Source organism: Acipenser ruthenus, chromosome 8 (assembly GCF_902713425.1).
Source record: "Acipenser ruthenus chromosome 8, fAciRut3.2 maternal haplotype, whole genome shotgun sequence".
In the NCBI taxonomy this organism is placed as follows: domain Eukaryota; kingdom Metazoa; phylum Chordata; class Actinopteri; order Acipenseriformes; family Acipenseridae; genus Acipenser; species Acipenser ruthenus.
The window spans coordinates 48,222,710-48,240,405 of NC_081196.1; the positions used below are offsets into that span (position 1 = coordinate 48,222,710).

The 17,696-nt window shown below is 37.9% G+C and overlaps 1 protein-coding gene across 6 annotated transcripts in view; it reads right to left on the reverse strand.

The window, feature by feature from the left end:
* LOC117407463 (B-cell CLL/lymphoma 9 protein-like) overlaps positions 1–17,696 on the reverse strand; it is an 88,011-nt gene that overhangs the window by 10,934 nt on the left and 59,381 nt on the right. For all 6 annotated transcript variants that reach the window (XM_059029121.1, XM_059029120.1, XM_059029122.1 and 3 more), the window contains 2 exons: positions 3,341–3,639; positions 451–785 (listed from right to left, as the gene is read on the reverse strand). In XM_059029121.1, the coding sequence (XP_058885104.1) occupies positions 451–785; positions 3,341–3,585 (580 nt within the window). In that variant the 5' untranslated portion in view covers positions 3,586–3,639. The remainder of the gene's footprint in view (positions 1–450; positions 786–3,340; positions 3,640–17,696) is intronic.

A 17,696-nucleotide genomic window follows, 5' to 3' on the forward strand; every position in this document is an offset into this window, starting at 1 on the left:
AGGTCCAGCACACCCTTCGGTAGACTCTATATTTCTCTATGCCTCTTACTGGAAGACAGGCTTATGTCGCTGGGAGCATTAGTGATCAGTAGTCAGCTGGGGAAATGTAGGGGGAAGTATCAAAACTAGTACCACTAACAAAGAAGGTGTTAGACCACAGGCAACTGCAAAGATAACCCATGCTCATATCCACAAAACTAAAAGGCACATTTGAGATATTTCAATGTTACGCTACATCCAGTGCCCAAAAAATAAAAATGAGTTGCCATGTTGACTGTTTTTTCATGTTTAAGCAGTGTGGTCTGAATTGGAACAGCCATACATAACAGGAATTGGGGACTAGTTAACATAACATCCCAATTTCAAATTCACTTATTTTCAGAAATGGCTAAAATGTCTAACCACAGCACAATAATAACACAAATGAAGAACTCAAGTATGGGGGCTTACCTTTCAGTTCGGATTCGTTGTTGGGCGTTCCAGTGTCCCGCTGCTCAAATGAGTCGGCTGAAGTGCTCCTCTCCCTCTTGACTTTGCCCTTTGCCCCGTTACCCGTGTTGAGGCCCTGTCCATTTTTAATCCCCATGCTTCCCGTCGCACCTTGGGGCCCCTTGGGAGCATGGCCCCCACTCAAGGTTTTGGGATCACAGGGAGAAGGTTGAGACTGGCCCCCAGTACCACCCTGCTTTCCCTGATTGGGCAGTTTGGAGTCCATCTGAGCGGCGCTGGAAGGGGACATCACAGGGGGTGAGCGCACCATGGCCTCCTGTTTCGATTTTGGACTGCTGCAAAAAAAAAAAAAAAGATAAATAAAAGATTTAAAAAAACAAAATATAATATTACTATACTAGAATCCAAATTTGTTACAACTGGCCACAACAGTTAAAATGCTAAATTGTGGTCTCAAGGCTGGTTGCAGTGTTTGTGGGACAATAGGAAGCATAGTCCCCTCTAGCAATAAGGTCACATCTGAGTCCTGTCTGTGAATAACCCCAAGTGACCCCATCTACCAACACCTCAGCAGGGTATACAGGGGATGGTCTGTTGTCAGTCTGGGCGAGACACATCCAACAAGGCTTGAGAGCTACAACTGTCAGAGCACTGGGGTCCAACTCTGCCGTGCTCCCACAAATTAAGAACCTTCCAATCCATGAACAAGCATGGGCCCATGAACATCCCAAAAGCATGTGCAGTGGTATGCAATACCTGTGTTACCCTAGTGGGTATACCAAAATAGAGCGTTTATAACAGGTCTACAACAAAGATAATTAGCTTAAAATGAAGCACCCAAATAAATAATTTCAAGAACAAGCTTCGTTCTGTTGGACACCTAATTATTGCAAGCCCTGCTACGCAGTTAAACATCACGGCAATCCTGTCTAATTTCTGGTAGCTTGCCAGAAAACTTACTGGTCGGCAGCCCAGCTGCTTATCAAGAGATTAATGAATTTTTACCCTTGCCTGCGATTACTCCAGCAAATGATTTTATTCAGATACAGGACACCACCATCTGGAGTGAATGCGAGAAAGGAATTACAAACCAGCAATGTAAATAACGATGCAGCAACCCTGGGTTGCTTTAAGTCAAATGTTCAAGTTTAACAGTGACATTATTTTTGTTTGTTTGTTTGTCATGATTACCTTTTTTTATTCTTTTTAATTTGTTGTCAGTTTATTGACTGTGGTAAAGCATTTTCAAAGAATAATGAAATAAACCCTCCACCTACACCTGCCCACCCCCACAAAAAATGTGAAACCCTGCCATAAATCATATCTCAACACTGCCGACACACAGCTTTTACACAATATAAACTTCCCCCCAGCTACACTTCACGCTGAACTAGATAAAAAAATATATTGTTGACACAGTAGAGGTTAAAATGCAAGCCTGGCCCGGTCTTACACAAACAGCCCATGGTTGTCAGGATTTATCTGATTCACACAAGAAGCAGCCATCTATTGGCAGCCGCACCTGTCCACAGTGATGAAACTCAGTTTCTATGTACAGAGACACTCTGCAAATATAACGTGATGTAAATACTCCGCACACAAAGATATAGCATTCGGGGTGGTGGGGCAGAATTTCATTCGTGCAAAAGGATACCACCCAACAGAATAAAGCTATACCGAAATATTTATTTGAATCAACCACTACTATATATACACACACCAAATTACTGTGTATAAAGTGCATTGCATGTTGGGTCCTAGAAATGGTAACTGTACAGAAGGATAACCCAGGGATTTTGCAATAATGACAATAGCAGTCTGTTTCAGGGGAGGTTACCTTTTCTATACCTGTATAGTGTCAGTAACACATCTCTACTCCAAGCAACTGCTTGGAAAACAATTGCATCTTTATATACATACAGAGGGACATACCAACAGCAACGTACATACATACAGTAGATGAGAAGACAGGTCTTCAAGGTAAAGGAAATACACATGATATCCCACTGGATATTACAGTACAGCAATGTAACATCCTCTTTGCGTTTCTTTTTTTTTTTTTTAATCCTTTGAGAGCAGAGAGGCTGCTTGAATCTAGCACTGTGGACTCCCTACTGATAAAGGGTGTGAAAGCAGTTACTACATGTGCTGCTCAGTTCACACCTTAGGCCCAACACATACTCACTAGGGTTTTGAAATACATTTCCGGGCTTGAAATATTTCCACCCGATGACAGGCAAGTGAAACAGCGAGTGTTTAGCTTTCTGTGCACTCTGCACAAATCAGGAAGAAGATCTTGTCGTCAGATCAGTATAGTTACACTCCCAAGGTTTAATCTACATCTATGGCCAAAAGTTTTGCAACACCTAGAATTTAAGGATTGAGACAAAATAAATAAAAAGATAAACTATGTGAACATAATTCGGATGTTTTATTTAACATCATGTAAAATCAAAGAAGCTACAAAATGATTCTCTCAAAAGTCTACCGGAAGCCATAACAGTAGTACAGTACTTTAGGTTAGATTTCGAAATGTCACATTATTCAATTTGTCAGTTTTTGTTAAGTACATGGAAAACTACAAAGCGGTATGTAATTCAATATGTTAACGTAACATTTTTCAACAGGTTTCATTCGACTTTATGAAGCAAAATTTGTTAATTCCATAGGGGGATGCAAAACGTTTGGCCATCGCTATATAGTGGTACCAACTTCCTTTACACTTAAACTTTTTTTTTTTCCTGTAGCCCAAATAAGCATACTCTTAGTACTTCTTATATCAGTAAAAGTGTATATACATTTAAGATATTTTAGTTGAGAGAAAAAATTCAATAAATGATAATATTTTAAAAAGAAAAAAAGCACAAAAAGCCAGTGAAGAGCTATTTACCTCTGAGTGTTTGCTGATGGGGAGTTCCTCACTTTGGGGTTACTGGAATGCATTGACGGAGATCCCGAGGAGACAGAGGAGTGACTCAAGTGCTGGTGTGGGCTGGCGTGGGCTTTCTGCACAGTCCGGGGGTTCCTCTGGGAAACACTGCGGCTCTCGCGGCCGTCCTTCGCCTCGTCGTGCTCCTTTTTCGCTCGCTCTTTCTTATTGAAGTGTGCTGATCTCTCTTCTTGCACTTCCAGCATTCTTTGTATGTGTGCCTGGTCTCTCCCCAGGAGCCCTTACATCCCTCGGGCACACTACAAAGTAAAAAGACAATTAAATACACCGATTAGAAGTTAACTAACAATCAGAATGTTAAAAGAATGTTAGGGCAGCAGTGTGGAGTAGTGGTTAGGGCACTGGACTCTTGACCGGAGGGTTGTGGGTTCAATCCCCAGTGGGGGACACTGCTGTTGTACCCTTGAGCAAGGTACTTTACCCTAGATTGCTCCAGCAAAAACCCAACTGTATAAATGGGTAATTGTATGTAAAAATAATGTGATATCTTGTAACAATTGTAAGTCGCCCTGGATAAGGGCGTCTGCTAAGAAATAAATAATAATAATAATAATAATAATAATAATAATAAATGGCTAAGGCTTGTCATGTGGCAACAGATCATGTTGGATTTAGACAAAGGATAGCACTTTATGGGTTAAAATACATGTTGTGCAGTAAGTCTACACGGTCAGCCTTCTCCTCTTACGTGGGGACATACAGTAGTGTTTCTTTCTCTAAGCACCTATAGATTTTGGGCTGGCGATTTAAAAAAATATAACAAGTACAGTTGGCAAAACAAGAACTTGCAATCAATGCATTGAAAAGCATGCATTAGAAATCTTGTTTGAAGTCCTTAGGATGACAGTCAGGTATCTCTCGCGTACAAAAAGACACTTGGTTTTGCAATGCTGAAATCCACAAAGGCAGATAATTCACTAGAATCTGCACTTATTACCCCCAAAAATGTATTGTAAAGAAATGGAACGAGTTAAAGGGGAAGGGGCTGCACTTGTCCTGCAGCCAGTTCTAATTTCTAGAAATACGCTGTTGAAACATAAATCACCTAGTGCCAACAACCAGGTCCGTGCTAAACCAGCCTGGATGTTTTCCAGCAGCAATTAATGAACAATCTGTGTGTCACACTTACATATACCACATCTAGAGAACCGTTTATCCAATTGTCTTGAACCTCTGTATTACTGTGGTGTGTGGACAGTACTGTATCTGCCTGTCACACTTACAAAGTCACTTTTCAAATTGTTAATTTCATTGCTATTTATATTCTGTATTCTTCATCACAAGAGGTTCACTATATAAAACTCTAAAGTAATAGATACATATACATACTTACTTCCTTTTGCTTTTAGTAACGTTAACATGAAAAAGGTGTAAATTACACAAGAGACCAAGCACACCAAAGAATTTGTCAGATTTCTGAGCCCAGATAGTGAAGAACAGACATCATGCCAGTGACTGAAGGGGCGTGAAGCCAGAAAATGACCCTATGTTAGACAAAACAACAAAAAGAAGCATGCCCAGTGGGCCCAGTTCTAAAAATACAAGCTCTCTCTCTCACTAGCTTGATGGGAAGATGTGTGCGGTAGCAGAAGGAAGAGGAATACAAGAAAACCAGTATGATGGTGGCACGGACATTTGTACAAAAAAATAAATACAAAAAATGTAAAAAAATCACAAAGGGGAAACTTGTTCAAAATCAGAGGGAGGAAAATTGTGTTAAGTCACAGGGAGGAAAATTCAACTATGTCTTTTTAATTGCAATATACCTACATAAATAATATGAACAATAATATACTTATGTGTTTTGCTAAAAAGAAAAGAAAATCATCCATATGTAATGGTCAGTAGTGATAGAGTAATAAGACTTTTTGGAGCCACTGTAGAAGCCCCCACTGTAGCCTCAATAGAGGATAACAAAATAAAAACATACTGGCAGGGAAAGGCCTTTATATCTTAAATTTACAAGAACTATATTTTCTCCTCAAACACACACACACAGCTGGTGTAGCTGAGACTTGAACTTCAGATTGATCTGAAGCTGTGAGAATCAGCCCTGGGCTGTTCCAAATTAAGTGTACTTGGTGAGCCAAATACTGCGACAGAAAATAAAAGAAACTGACTCATATCCCATCTGTTTTTGTTTGTGTGGACATTTAAAGAAACAGAGGTTATTACATACAGTGACACAACAGTCTGACAAATCTTCTTATATGTAAATGTAAACAATAACTTTCTTACCAAAGAAAAAGACGTATTTTTGCTATTCAAGAAAAGCCAAACAAATTAGTTTAATAGTTAACAATAAACATCCACAACTTTCAATTATGTACGTTCTCCCCCCAGAACTGGTTCATACACCATATACTATCACTGCATCACGGTACTAAATCAAAAGATTTCCTTCTAGGGGTGAATACAGACCCTTTGTTTAAAAGCAAACTGCATTGGCCCTGAAGCTTGGCCTTCTACATATATTGACATCACAGCACTTACGAGGATACACTTTGAAAAATAAAGCTGATATATTTTAATCGATTAACCTTCAGGCTTTTTTTTTTCTTTTTTCAAATTGTATAATTGTTAGTGGTGTGATGCCGCAGTCTCTCTAAGTGTTCTGTCAAATATTTCTGGGTTCTGTTGTTCAAACTTCCTGTTGTTGTTTTGTTGTTACTTTAACCATTTGAATTGCTCGTCCTGTTACTACAAAGTACGTATTAACAGATTAATAAACACAATGCTGTTGATGGCTACTGACATTTATTTAACCCTTACATCCCTGTGAATACATACAACAGGAATTTAAAAATGAAGTTTTTTTCAATACTGTATCAGGAGAACTCAGAAGTATAAATACATTATTTATAGGTGGGTCATTCTACCAAGAGAGTGCCTTTTTGTCCCAATGCCATATTTTGTATAAAATAACTGATTCTACTCAAAGTAATTAATACATCATAAAGTATTAAGTAGTTCTTATACACAAATGAAAATATTTAGCACTGTCCCTAAATCCATTGTCAACCCTGTTACCACAGAGAAGTCCCCCCTTCAGAATAATGGATTATTCCACGAGTCACATGATTTTCATTATGTGACTGTCATCAAGAAGGAAGATACGGGAAACATCTTCAGGTATGTGTCTAAGCAGTGTATGTATATATATTATATATATATATATATATATATATATATATATATATATATATATATATATATATATATATATATATATATAAATTTAATTGCATTTAAAAGTCAACTGATTAAAAACCATAAATACCTTTATTTACAGGTAGATTTAGATCAATCACACTTACTGCTGCAGAAAAACAATGGCGCTACCGTGCACGCCGTGATGCAGATCCAGAATTACTTAATAGAACCCTTAATTGAACTAATAATTTGTCTAATCAGAGCTTTTAAATTATTTCTTCAATGGAGAGTTACATATAAAATTGTACAAGGAACTTGAAATTTCCAACTTTATAAGCTAAACTGTTAAAGTCTAATTAAGCAAATTATTAATTCAATTAAGGGTTCAATTAACTCATTGAGAGCCCAGTTGGAACAAAAACCAGCAGACACATGGGATCCCCAGGACTGTTTTATGGCCATATTTGTTGAAGACATTGTTGAGCTCTTCCACTTTGATAACAGTAACATATTGCTGATGTGTGCAGTGTGTTACATCTTGCTTTTACTGACAGAATTTGTGTTGCTGAATGCACTGTTAAAATAATTTTGTAATATTTGAATTTGCTGATGGGTTGCATATTGGCAATATTCATAATAATAACAATAATAATAATAATAATAATAATAATAATAATAATAATAATAATAATAATACTTTTGTAATAGATATCTCAATTTTATTCATTGAACATTTTTATTTTCTATCCATCTAAATATTGATTTTGAACTTTACATTCAAAATGTTACATTTTGAATTTGCTTGTTAACAGTGCTGTTACATTATGTGTATTGTTAACATTAAAGTTTGTATTCTACATTAACACTGATAATACATACAGCCCCTCACAGTTAAGATCTACATGTATAAAAAAATTGCAGTTGTATAGTTTAAAAAAAAAAAAAAAAACATTGTTAATTATCTTCTTGTATTGCAGTTGCATAGTTAAACAGCTCCTGGCTTAGTTTCCAAAATTCAGTGTGTGTTTTGCAATAAACATTCTGTCTACTGCAACTTATAAATGCTAACATTTGTAGGACTGTATTACAATGACATTTGTGACTTCTATATCTGTGTGACCATGTTAGAAATTAACAAAATAACTGCTGCACTTATCGTCCTGTCAAATGTTACTTTTGTCAACACTGATACTGTGTTGTCAACTATGTTACTTTCAAATATATTTCTCCAAAATATTTAATTTTGTGTTTTGTAATAAACTAACTTGCTTTATTGACTGGCAAAAGTGAAGAAAATGATCCATCCTGAATATTTTGTGAAAATTATGTTGATATCTAACACTAACTTATTTGTCCATAAGAGTCGACGCAAAATATAGTTTAAACAGCAATTTGTGGCTTTTAAATGTAAAGGTTTTTTTGTTGTTAAGCACGGCAAAAGTGTTTTTTTATGCTAACACACTTTTTTTTTTTTTTAAATACACAATGATTTTCTAAATTTTTACAAGGTGCAAAAGGCACTCTATTGGTAGAATGACCCAGGTTTTCATTTACAGTACACTTACTCAAATTTCCTTGATATCTTGATCTCAAGGGCACAAATATGTAATTCCTCAACAGAAGAGGAGATATTCTTTTTAATGGATTTCCTGTTTCTGGCCTCAATCCCTGAACAGTAAAAGTTAATATAACAATTTATTGGAATCTGGACATTTGATAGAGTCTTTAAATTTAGTAGTCGCCAATTCGTTTTTTGTTATTTTCTCCCCAATTTAGTAGTGTCCAATTATTTTGTTTGGCTCAGCTCACCGCTACCACCCCAGCTCTGACTCGGGAGGGGTGAAGATGAACACATGCTGTCCTCCGAAGCATGCGCCGTTAGCCGCCCGCTTCTCTTACACACTGCAGACTCACCAGAGGACAACGCAGCCCTGGGCAGCTTACAGGCAAGCCCGCAGGCGCCCGGCCAGACCACAGGGGTCACTGGGGCGTGGTGAGCCAAGGACACCCTGACTGACCTGACCCTCCCTCCCCCCAGGCGGTGCTCGGCCAATAGTGCGCAGCCTCCTGGGAGCTCCCGTCCCCGGTCGGCAAAGGAATAGCCTGGACTCGAACCGGTGACATCTAGACTATAGGGCGCATCCTGCACTCTACGCGGGTGCTTTTACTGGATGCGCCACTCGGGAGCCCTAGCTGTGTTTTATTTTTATTTTATAACGTGGTTATGTTCTGCATTGATCAATTTTTCATAAAGGGCCCTATTTATTATCTATACAGTAGAGAGTCAATAATCAACTGAACTCGCCTATAATCACGTGATGAATTACGTGTGGTGTATTACGCACACAGCTGCTGCTGCTAAAACTGCTATGAGATTTAGCTGCAATAAAAAAAAAGGACCAGCAGACCGAGGCAAATGAAAGTTAAAGAATTATTCAGACCACCAAAACCTTAGATGGAGGATTGTGTGCTTTACATTGTTGCAGTTAGGGGTCTCCCGAGTGGTGCATTCGGTATAGGCGCTCTGCGTGGAGTGTAGGATGCACCCTATAGCCTGCAGGTCGCCGGTTCGAGTGTTCCCAAGGGGCGGCTCATAATTGGCCAAGCCTCGCCCAGGTGGGGAAGGCTTAGGTCGGTCAGGGTGTCTTCGGCTCAACGCACACCAGTGACCCCTGTAGTCTGGCCGGGTGCCTACGGGCTTGCCTGTAAGCTGCCCAGAGCTGCATTGTCCTCCAACGCTGTAGCTCCTGGTTGGCTGCATGGCGGGCCTGCAGAGTGAAAAGGAGTGGTCGGCTCACGGCACAAGTTTCGGAAGACAGTGTGTGTTTGTCTTCGCTGCTCCAGCGTCAGCGCAGGGGTGGTAGTGGTGAGCTGAGCCTAAAATAATACAACTGGCTATTTCAAATTGGGAGAAAAATGGGGTAAAAAAATAAATAAATAAAAAAAAAAAATCAATCGGCGACTACTAAATTAAAAAATAAAAAATGTTTTCTTCTATTTCGCTACTAGATCCTGACTGTTATTGAGCAACTAAGAACTTTTATTTTATTCATTTCAATTGCACTGTATTACAATGCCTTAACAGCATGTATCAAAGTATAGAAACATTTTACTGAATTTTTGAAGTTTAATGATTCCTAAAGTTCTGTAATGTGTCAAAGTTGTACTGAATTGTATTCTGATGATTTTTAAAGTTTGGTATATGGTACGTTTAATTACAGTATTTCATTACTTTAACTGTGCAGAAGGTGTTCATTTTACTGAATTGCATTAATTTAATGATATGTAAAGCTTTGTAATTTTGTATGCTTAGTGTGATAGAATAGGTTACTCGCTATATATCATCAGTAGGTACTTGTGTACTAAGTGCATGTGTATGTTAACTTTATCCTATACATTATTAAAAGGTACAGTAATTGTTATTAATACTGGTTCAATTAGCCATACAAATCAATTATGTGAACTAGTATCAGCCCCAATTAGTTCGGATAATTGACTCTACTGTATATCTTCAGCCCCATACCCATGAAATTTCAAAAAGCCTATTCAATATCATATCCATAGTAAATCCACATAAGGCAACAGAGGCCTACTTAATTTTAGAAACAATCACTTCACTAAACGTGAAACCAAACTATATTGTCACTATATTTACAAACTCTTGCAGTTACATCGTACATGTTGGCAGATGGCGGAAGCCCTGGGGTCTAGGCAGATTGTATAATTTATCTAAATACATAAAATAAGTAGAAAAGTGGTACGTACAGTTTCAAGTGATGGTTTACAAATTGTATTAATAATGGTTTAAAAAAAAAACGCTTTCAATCATTGATATGGAATATCGGTATCTGAAAATCGGCCCCAAAAACCACAACTGGGGCATGCCTAATATATGGTACCTCAAAGTGTTTTATAAATAAACTACTCACAAGTTATTTTCAAAATACTTGTGGTTACTCTTTTGGTACACCCATTGCAGAGAATTTGTGAAAAGCATGTTATCACTGATATGGGTAGAGGGCAAAACGATGTAATTGAACTTGACAGAGAGAGTCATAGAACACATACCAAAAATGAGGACAATATCTCAAAATGCGCTGTCTATCATATAAAACCAACAACACCTAACATGAAAACCGTATTGGTGGACAGGTCAGTGTCAAAGTAACATTATGCATGCATCACATGAATAACCCTGCAAATATGAAGCCACAACTAATAGCCTGTAAAATGTGAGGCTGTGAGAATGTGACAGCGGCTCCTTTGTAACATTATCGCCACTAACTGGGTTTTGTGGCAGCAATTACATTCAGATCCAAAAAGCCTATTTATACCAATTGTCTCAGGAGTGGCCAAAGGTATTGATTGACATTGCATTTAGCCAACCACCTTCCCAACTGGTAGAAATAAATGTATTCAAGGGAATCAAATTTTAATAAATCACAACCAACAATTGTGCCCATATCGCTGGAGCCATAATTGTATATGCACTATAAATTCCGATCAAAAGAACCCAATAGGAAAGCTGTAAATCTGAATAATAGGCACGCTCTCCTGGACTGTTAGGCTTCCTAAGTAGTAGTAACAGCAGCACCAGCAGTAAGTTCAGAACTAGCAATACATTAAAAATAAAGAACCACAGCTTTTTTACAGGACTCTTGCTTGCAGCGGTTCTTGACAGTCGAAGAGCCAACAACCTTCATTATCAATTAGTCAGCCAGGCATGATACACAGGGCCTGGCCCAACAGACATGGTAAACAATCCCAGAGTACATAGAGTCTGTCTGAAACCACAGCCCACAGGGGCAGCAATGGGAGAGAATGGGAGAAGGGATGGGAAAAGGAAAGAGCAGTCTCCGCAGGCTGTTTGCATTGCAAGAATCCCCCAGAGGTTTCCATGTTTGCTCTACATGCTATAGTCATCTCCAGACATCAGTGGTGTGGGAAAGGGTTAATTAAACTAAAGCAATTTCACTTCTGATCATGTAAAAACTGCCTCCAGCCCTAGAAGGAATGTGAATTTGATGGCCTAAACTATACTAAAGGAGGTAAAGTCTATTAAGATGCAGCATCTTCTCTCCTGTAGTGATGCATTATAAAAGACAAGTCAAAATAATGCTTTTAGCTTATTGGCGACTTAAAAAATGGATGCTTTGAATGGTGCATTTGAAGATATGTATACAAATACATATCACTCAAGGGACTACATGGTTATTCTAGCCTTTGGAAAAGAAGGTACAACAAAATGAGTTATTTAGAGCCGGTTCACTGTTTACAAATCATGCACATCACATTTCATTTTGAATTTACTGACTTTCCTTCATGAAAACTAATCTGTCTGGGAGGTTACTAGACATCCTCTGCTTTTGACCGACTCTGAGGACACCTGATTTTTAGTCCCATGAGAATCATGCTGAATGTAAGATAATAAATATCATGAATGGATGTACCCTCATCACAAAAACCATGTATGAGGTAAGTCATTGGTACCGGAGATGAATTACGGTGGTAATATATCACATCTTTATAAACACATATTCTGTTAAATGTAGGTTAACTAGATAATTGAAATGTATTTGCTTACGATTGTAAGTCGCCCTGGATAAGGGTGTCTGCTAAGAAATAAATAATAATAATAATTGTCTAATAATGCACTATCGCCAGGAACTACAGTATAATGCCCATAGTATAAGGATATTCAGAATATAGTATAACATTACATTGTCCAGAACTGTCAGCAGATAGTCTTTAAAAATAGATGTTAAAACAATTAATTGCACCGACACAGTTCTTAAATTGGCGACAAATAAAAAAAGAACTGAGCGTTTGTCTAATTCGTAAATTTACTGGATGCAGAGCTCCAGATAAAGGACCGGAGGGACAACACATGATATACTATACAGGGCATTGTGGTGACTGCAGTTCTGTGCTGGAGACGACCTCATAAATCGAAAGGAATAGAAAAAAAAACATGCATGATAAAAACAGCCAAAAAATAACAAAACCACCAAAGACAACATTTACCTGCTAAATTCTTTCAAAACAAGCCAAATCTGGCTGCACTGATCATGGGGGAGAAGCCTAAAAGTTGCATGCATTACCTATTAAATGTTAACAAATAAAACGTGAATTCATATAATTTGTTTTAGAAAAATCTATATTTTAATTGGCGTTCCGGTACTTTAAGATGTAGGTCTACACCACTGTATGCAAGGGTGGTGGTACCGCCAGTATATTTTACTTCAGCCTTGCATAAACAACATACCGCAATGTTTGATGCTATACAGCCATGCTTTTTAGATTCCACACATGTGACTTTGCTTTGCAGAATTTAAGCAGCTCAAAATCTCTGTGTGCTTCTGCCATATTTTCTTTTGTGTCAGCACTGCTCGCAGGAAGTGATTCTCACGAGATAATAGCCAACATTTTTCAGTAGACGTTTCCCTGAATCGGTTAAACCAAAAATGCCTGTGTTGTTCAAATACTGGATATTGTATTGCCTGATGAATATTGCAGCACACCGGTATATCGGTATTATCTCGCCACCCTACATAGTTCTATCAAAAATGTGTTCCAGGTGTGGCCTGGAACACCTCCCCTTCCAGTATTTTCATATCCAGGGATATGCACTCCGACACATAACATAGGTTAAGGACTATCTATCACGTGACTGTGAAACCATTAAAATGTGCTACACTGACACCTAACTCTGCTTTTGTGATCAGACAGGGACAAAGGATTAACTTTACACGAGAAAATCAAATAAATGAAAGAACAGGTATAATAATTCAGAACCCCACCCCTGACCACCATCTCTCCCCCATTAACCCCAGTAAAACCAGTTACTTACAGTATCCACAGTACAAGTGCATACAGTAGTTACCATTAGAAACCAAGTTCTTCTGAAATCTTAACCAATGCTTTATGGAAATTCAGCACACACCCTCAGTGATCATGAGGCTGAAAGCAGAAAACTCAACAATAAACCCTTTTTCTATGAAATGTTTGCACTGAAATCCCAGTCTCAAGGGACCCTCACTCACACTCTTAGGTCAGTCTCAAGGGACCCTCACTCGCACTCCTAGTTTGGCGACTAATAACCCTGCAGCATGGAAGTAAAGGGTTGATCATTATCAAAGCAGACTAGTGTTAAACAACATCCACTAGCAGTGTTTCTTCATGCTGTAAAATGAAGTCTGTAACAGCCCAGCAGGGGGTACTGCCAGTCTGTATCAGAATGATTCATCATCCTCCTCCTCCTCCTCCTCCTCCTCCTCCTCAGGGGGTGATTTTAACCCAGGGAATTCATGCCAAATTGCACTTATTTAAAATTATTTCGAATTTTCAGTAGCCAGAAAAAATAAACCAGCAACACTGGGCTCTTAAAAGGCAAGTGAATGTTTTATTTGTTTTGAAGCTGACAAAGGAAAGGTGGCCTACCATCACTATAGCAACAGCTATCTGCTTTCAACGGACTCTTGTCACTGTTAGCACATCACAAAGAAACAGAGGCCTCTAAAAACAGTCTTTTTTAAACCTAGGCTTTTGGACCAGTTGCATGAATAGCATCCTTTGTTTTTATTTATTTTTTAAAATCTAAATCAACTTTTACCTCCAGTTAACTTCCCGATTCACCACTCACCACTGCAACGTATTTCCTGATCAGTATTATGGTTCAACAGGCAATGTTCTCGTGGCCAAGCCAGTTTGTCTATTCTCACCCGTCTGTTCTACAGTAAGCAGAGTATGTTAACATGCTTCTGAACCGTTGAGTCGAGGCCCTGCCTGGGAATGAGGCGAGCTATATCCCCAGCCAACGTTTCTCCCAACTCTGCTGAAGCTAATGCAGCACTCCCTGTGGCTCCCCAGCCAAGATCGGCACCTCATGAACAGAACTCACACTGCCTGACAATAGGCAGAGCTTTTACTAGGGGAGCAACTGCATAGCAGTTTGTGAACTAACGTGCAGGATACAGTATAAACTGCACAACTAACACAAAACACAGTTTGGAAATATGAACCCCCTCCTCCTCTTCTTTCAGGACTTAGTGAAACACTGATAGATCTAAGAAGTAACATGGGTGAAAGTGGCCAATTATCATTCTGTGATAATCCTGGGCAAAATCAATCTTTTGGTCGGGGCTCTGGGGTTGTACATGCCCTCAGATGCATTCTGAGCCATTTTGGACCACTTTCAGAAGCAAAATTGAACTTGACTTTGTAGAACTTGTCATTTTACCAGATGGATCAACCTGACAAAATCACAAACGAGGCTAGTTAACAAACATAGTTTTTGAAATGTTACTGAAACATTTTACATGTATGCCCAGTTCACCTAATATCAATTTTATAAAACTGTATACAGACGGAAAACTTTCACCCATGAAGTAATCAATTAAAAAAAAAAAAAAAGTTTATTAATATAATTTACTACTAGAAATAAATAAAAATAAAATCATAACACAAATCTGTAGCGGTGATTAGTTTAAAAAGAACTAGCAGTGCAAGATTCATATGTATGAAACATTTTACCCAGTTTCCAATTTAACCAATATCTACCGAAAATGATTCCAGGCTAGAGTTCAGTCATTCAGTCTTCTAGCACAAGATTCAGAGGCTACTGAACAAGTGCAGATTCATATTTTTCAAGTGAAAAGGGTCCCATATTTTGTCCTTGAGCTAGCAAAACAGCCACAGCTCTTTGGCATTGTGTAGAAAAACAGCACTCCCTCTCCAGCTAAACCATCCACACCGGTAGCTTAAAAAAAATAAATAAATAAATAAAAAAGGAAAGATCGTCCATTTATTGCTAGTATTATGCAAATCCTATTTTGAAGTGTAGCCCTGGCTGATCTGGGACAAAGGCTCACATACCACACAGAACTCAACACAAACCACAGGACCAGGGTGACTGCCTTCCACTGCTAGCTATCTGAAACAATTAAACACAAACCATAGAACCAGGGTGACTGCCTTCCACTGCTAGCTATCTGAAACAATTGTAAAAATAAAGGAGAAATGGTGAGCAAATGTGTTCAGCCTCCATTACTTAACACGCATACTCCAATGTTATTTGTATTTTACAACATCCTGTACAGTTGCCTATAGGAAACACTGGTTAGTTTTATATGCTTGTTAAAAGTACCTGAAACAATAACCACTTAATAATGACACTAATAAACACATTTGTGCGAAGAATCTAGCCATGGTAAAGCACTGTTAATATTTGTAAAAAAATAAATAAATAAATAAATAAATACTGTACATTTAACAGTTGTTAAGGTACCAACCTGAGCAAAGTCCTGCAGTTTGATTTCTAAAAAAAGCAGGTTTCAAAAGGCAGCGCTTTGCTCCTACACATCAATTAGTTATAAAAGGAGGTTTATTGGGCAGACTTAGCAACAATGTGCTACGTGCATAAGCCAGATAAAAAATAAAAAAAATTATGGAACCAGAAATTCAGATATACTTGTCTGTAATTTATTTTTTTTTGTAATTAAAAAGGTCAAGTAGATGCTATGGCAATTAAAGAGTGCATACTAATATTCTCCCTTTTCAGACAAAACAAAGGAGAGCGTCTACATCCTCAACTGAAGAAACGATTGCCAAGCGAGTCGGCATCCAACACTTTCACTGGGCAGGAAAAGAAATGCAAAACAAAACAAAATCTGCATAATGTCGTGCGGTTGTCAATTACATTCTAAATGTTCCACACTGTCCCTAGACCAAATCTCAAAATAAGCCAGTAGCCACTGAATATTAGAGTCCCTGATGTGCTGTTTATTGGCATTATTGGGGTTACAGTTCCCTGCAGCTTGAATCTGCGAAAATAATAAACAGCAAAAATCACTTGATCACTCAGACAGACTGTTTTCAGCTGCAAAAATAGAAAACATTTAGAAAACTTTAAGATAACAAAACACACAAAACACACTCGAATATCCAACACCAGGGATGGAAATAAGACTCCTATTGCATAGCAGTAAACCCATTCCAGGTTGATTAGCTCCAGTGTATAGGCAACAGACTCAGGTGTGTCTTATAAGTGCTATGCAATGCAAGTCTTATTTACATCCCTGTAATACCATTAAAGAAGTTTGACAAAACGAGCTTGAAACTGTTGCTACCAAACAAAAACAGAATGAGATTAATGAATCAGCCAGAAGCTGCTGCTTCTTACCTGTACTCACATAACTGTTAAGACTAAATCATGTTTATGGCAGCAGTGTGGAGCAGTGGTTAGGGCTCTGGACTCTTGACCGGAGGGTCTTGGGTTCAATCCCAGGTGGGGTACACTGCTGCTGGGTACTTTACCTAGATTGCTCCAGTAAAAACCCAACTGTATAAATGGGTAATTGTATGTAAAAAATAATGTAATTGTATGTAAAAATAATGTGATATCTTGTAACAATTGTAAATTGCCCCGGATAAGGGCATCTGCAAATAAATAAATAAATAAATAAATAAATAAATAAATAAATAATACATACATGCCAGTTTAACAGAGAAAATACAAACATTCAACAAGTACAATCCAGCCCCACAAACACTATACATTAAAACCAAAACCACTACAATATGGAACTACTGTATGAGATACTTTAACAGAAGACTATGTATTTCTTATACAAATAATTATGTAACTGGAACTTCATCTTTAAGTACAAAAAGAAAACCACTTAATAAATGGCAGTTCCACAAATTAGGCAACCTCACAGTCAAGATCATCCTAATTACAAAGGTAATTATCTCTAGTTTTATAAAAACAGGACTTAATGTTAAAGTACACACAAAACAAATCTTAATTTATTAATGTTTTGAACATAACAATAAGAAACAAACACTAAAATCTACAAACAGAACGTTTTTTGTTTTCTGTCTAAGAAAACAAAGAACAAAAAGGCATCGCAATAGAATCCACGAAGATCCATAAAAGGACAAACCACAATTCTATGCAACCAGGCATCCCCCACTGCTCTCAATACTAAAGGAGACCAAATGCTCCAGAACCTCTCAACTTTTAAAACTTACTTTTTTTTTTATTAACAAATGTATAGTGTTATAAGATGAAAAAGTCAGTTTGTCTGAGTATGTCCGACACCATAGTATTTTATGAGCATTTCTCCCCTATCAAGAAAGGTGG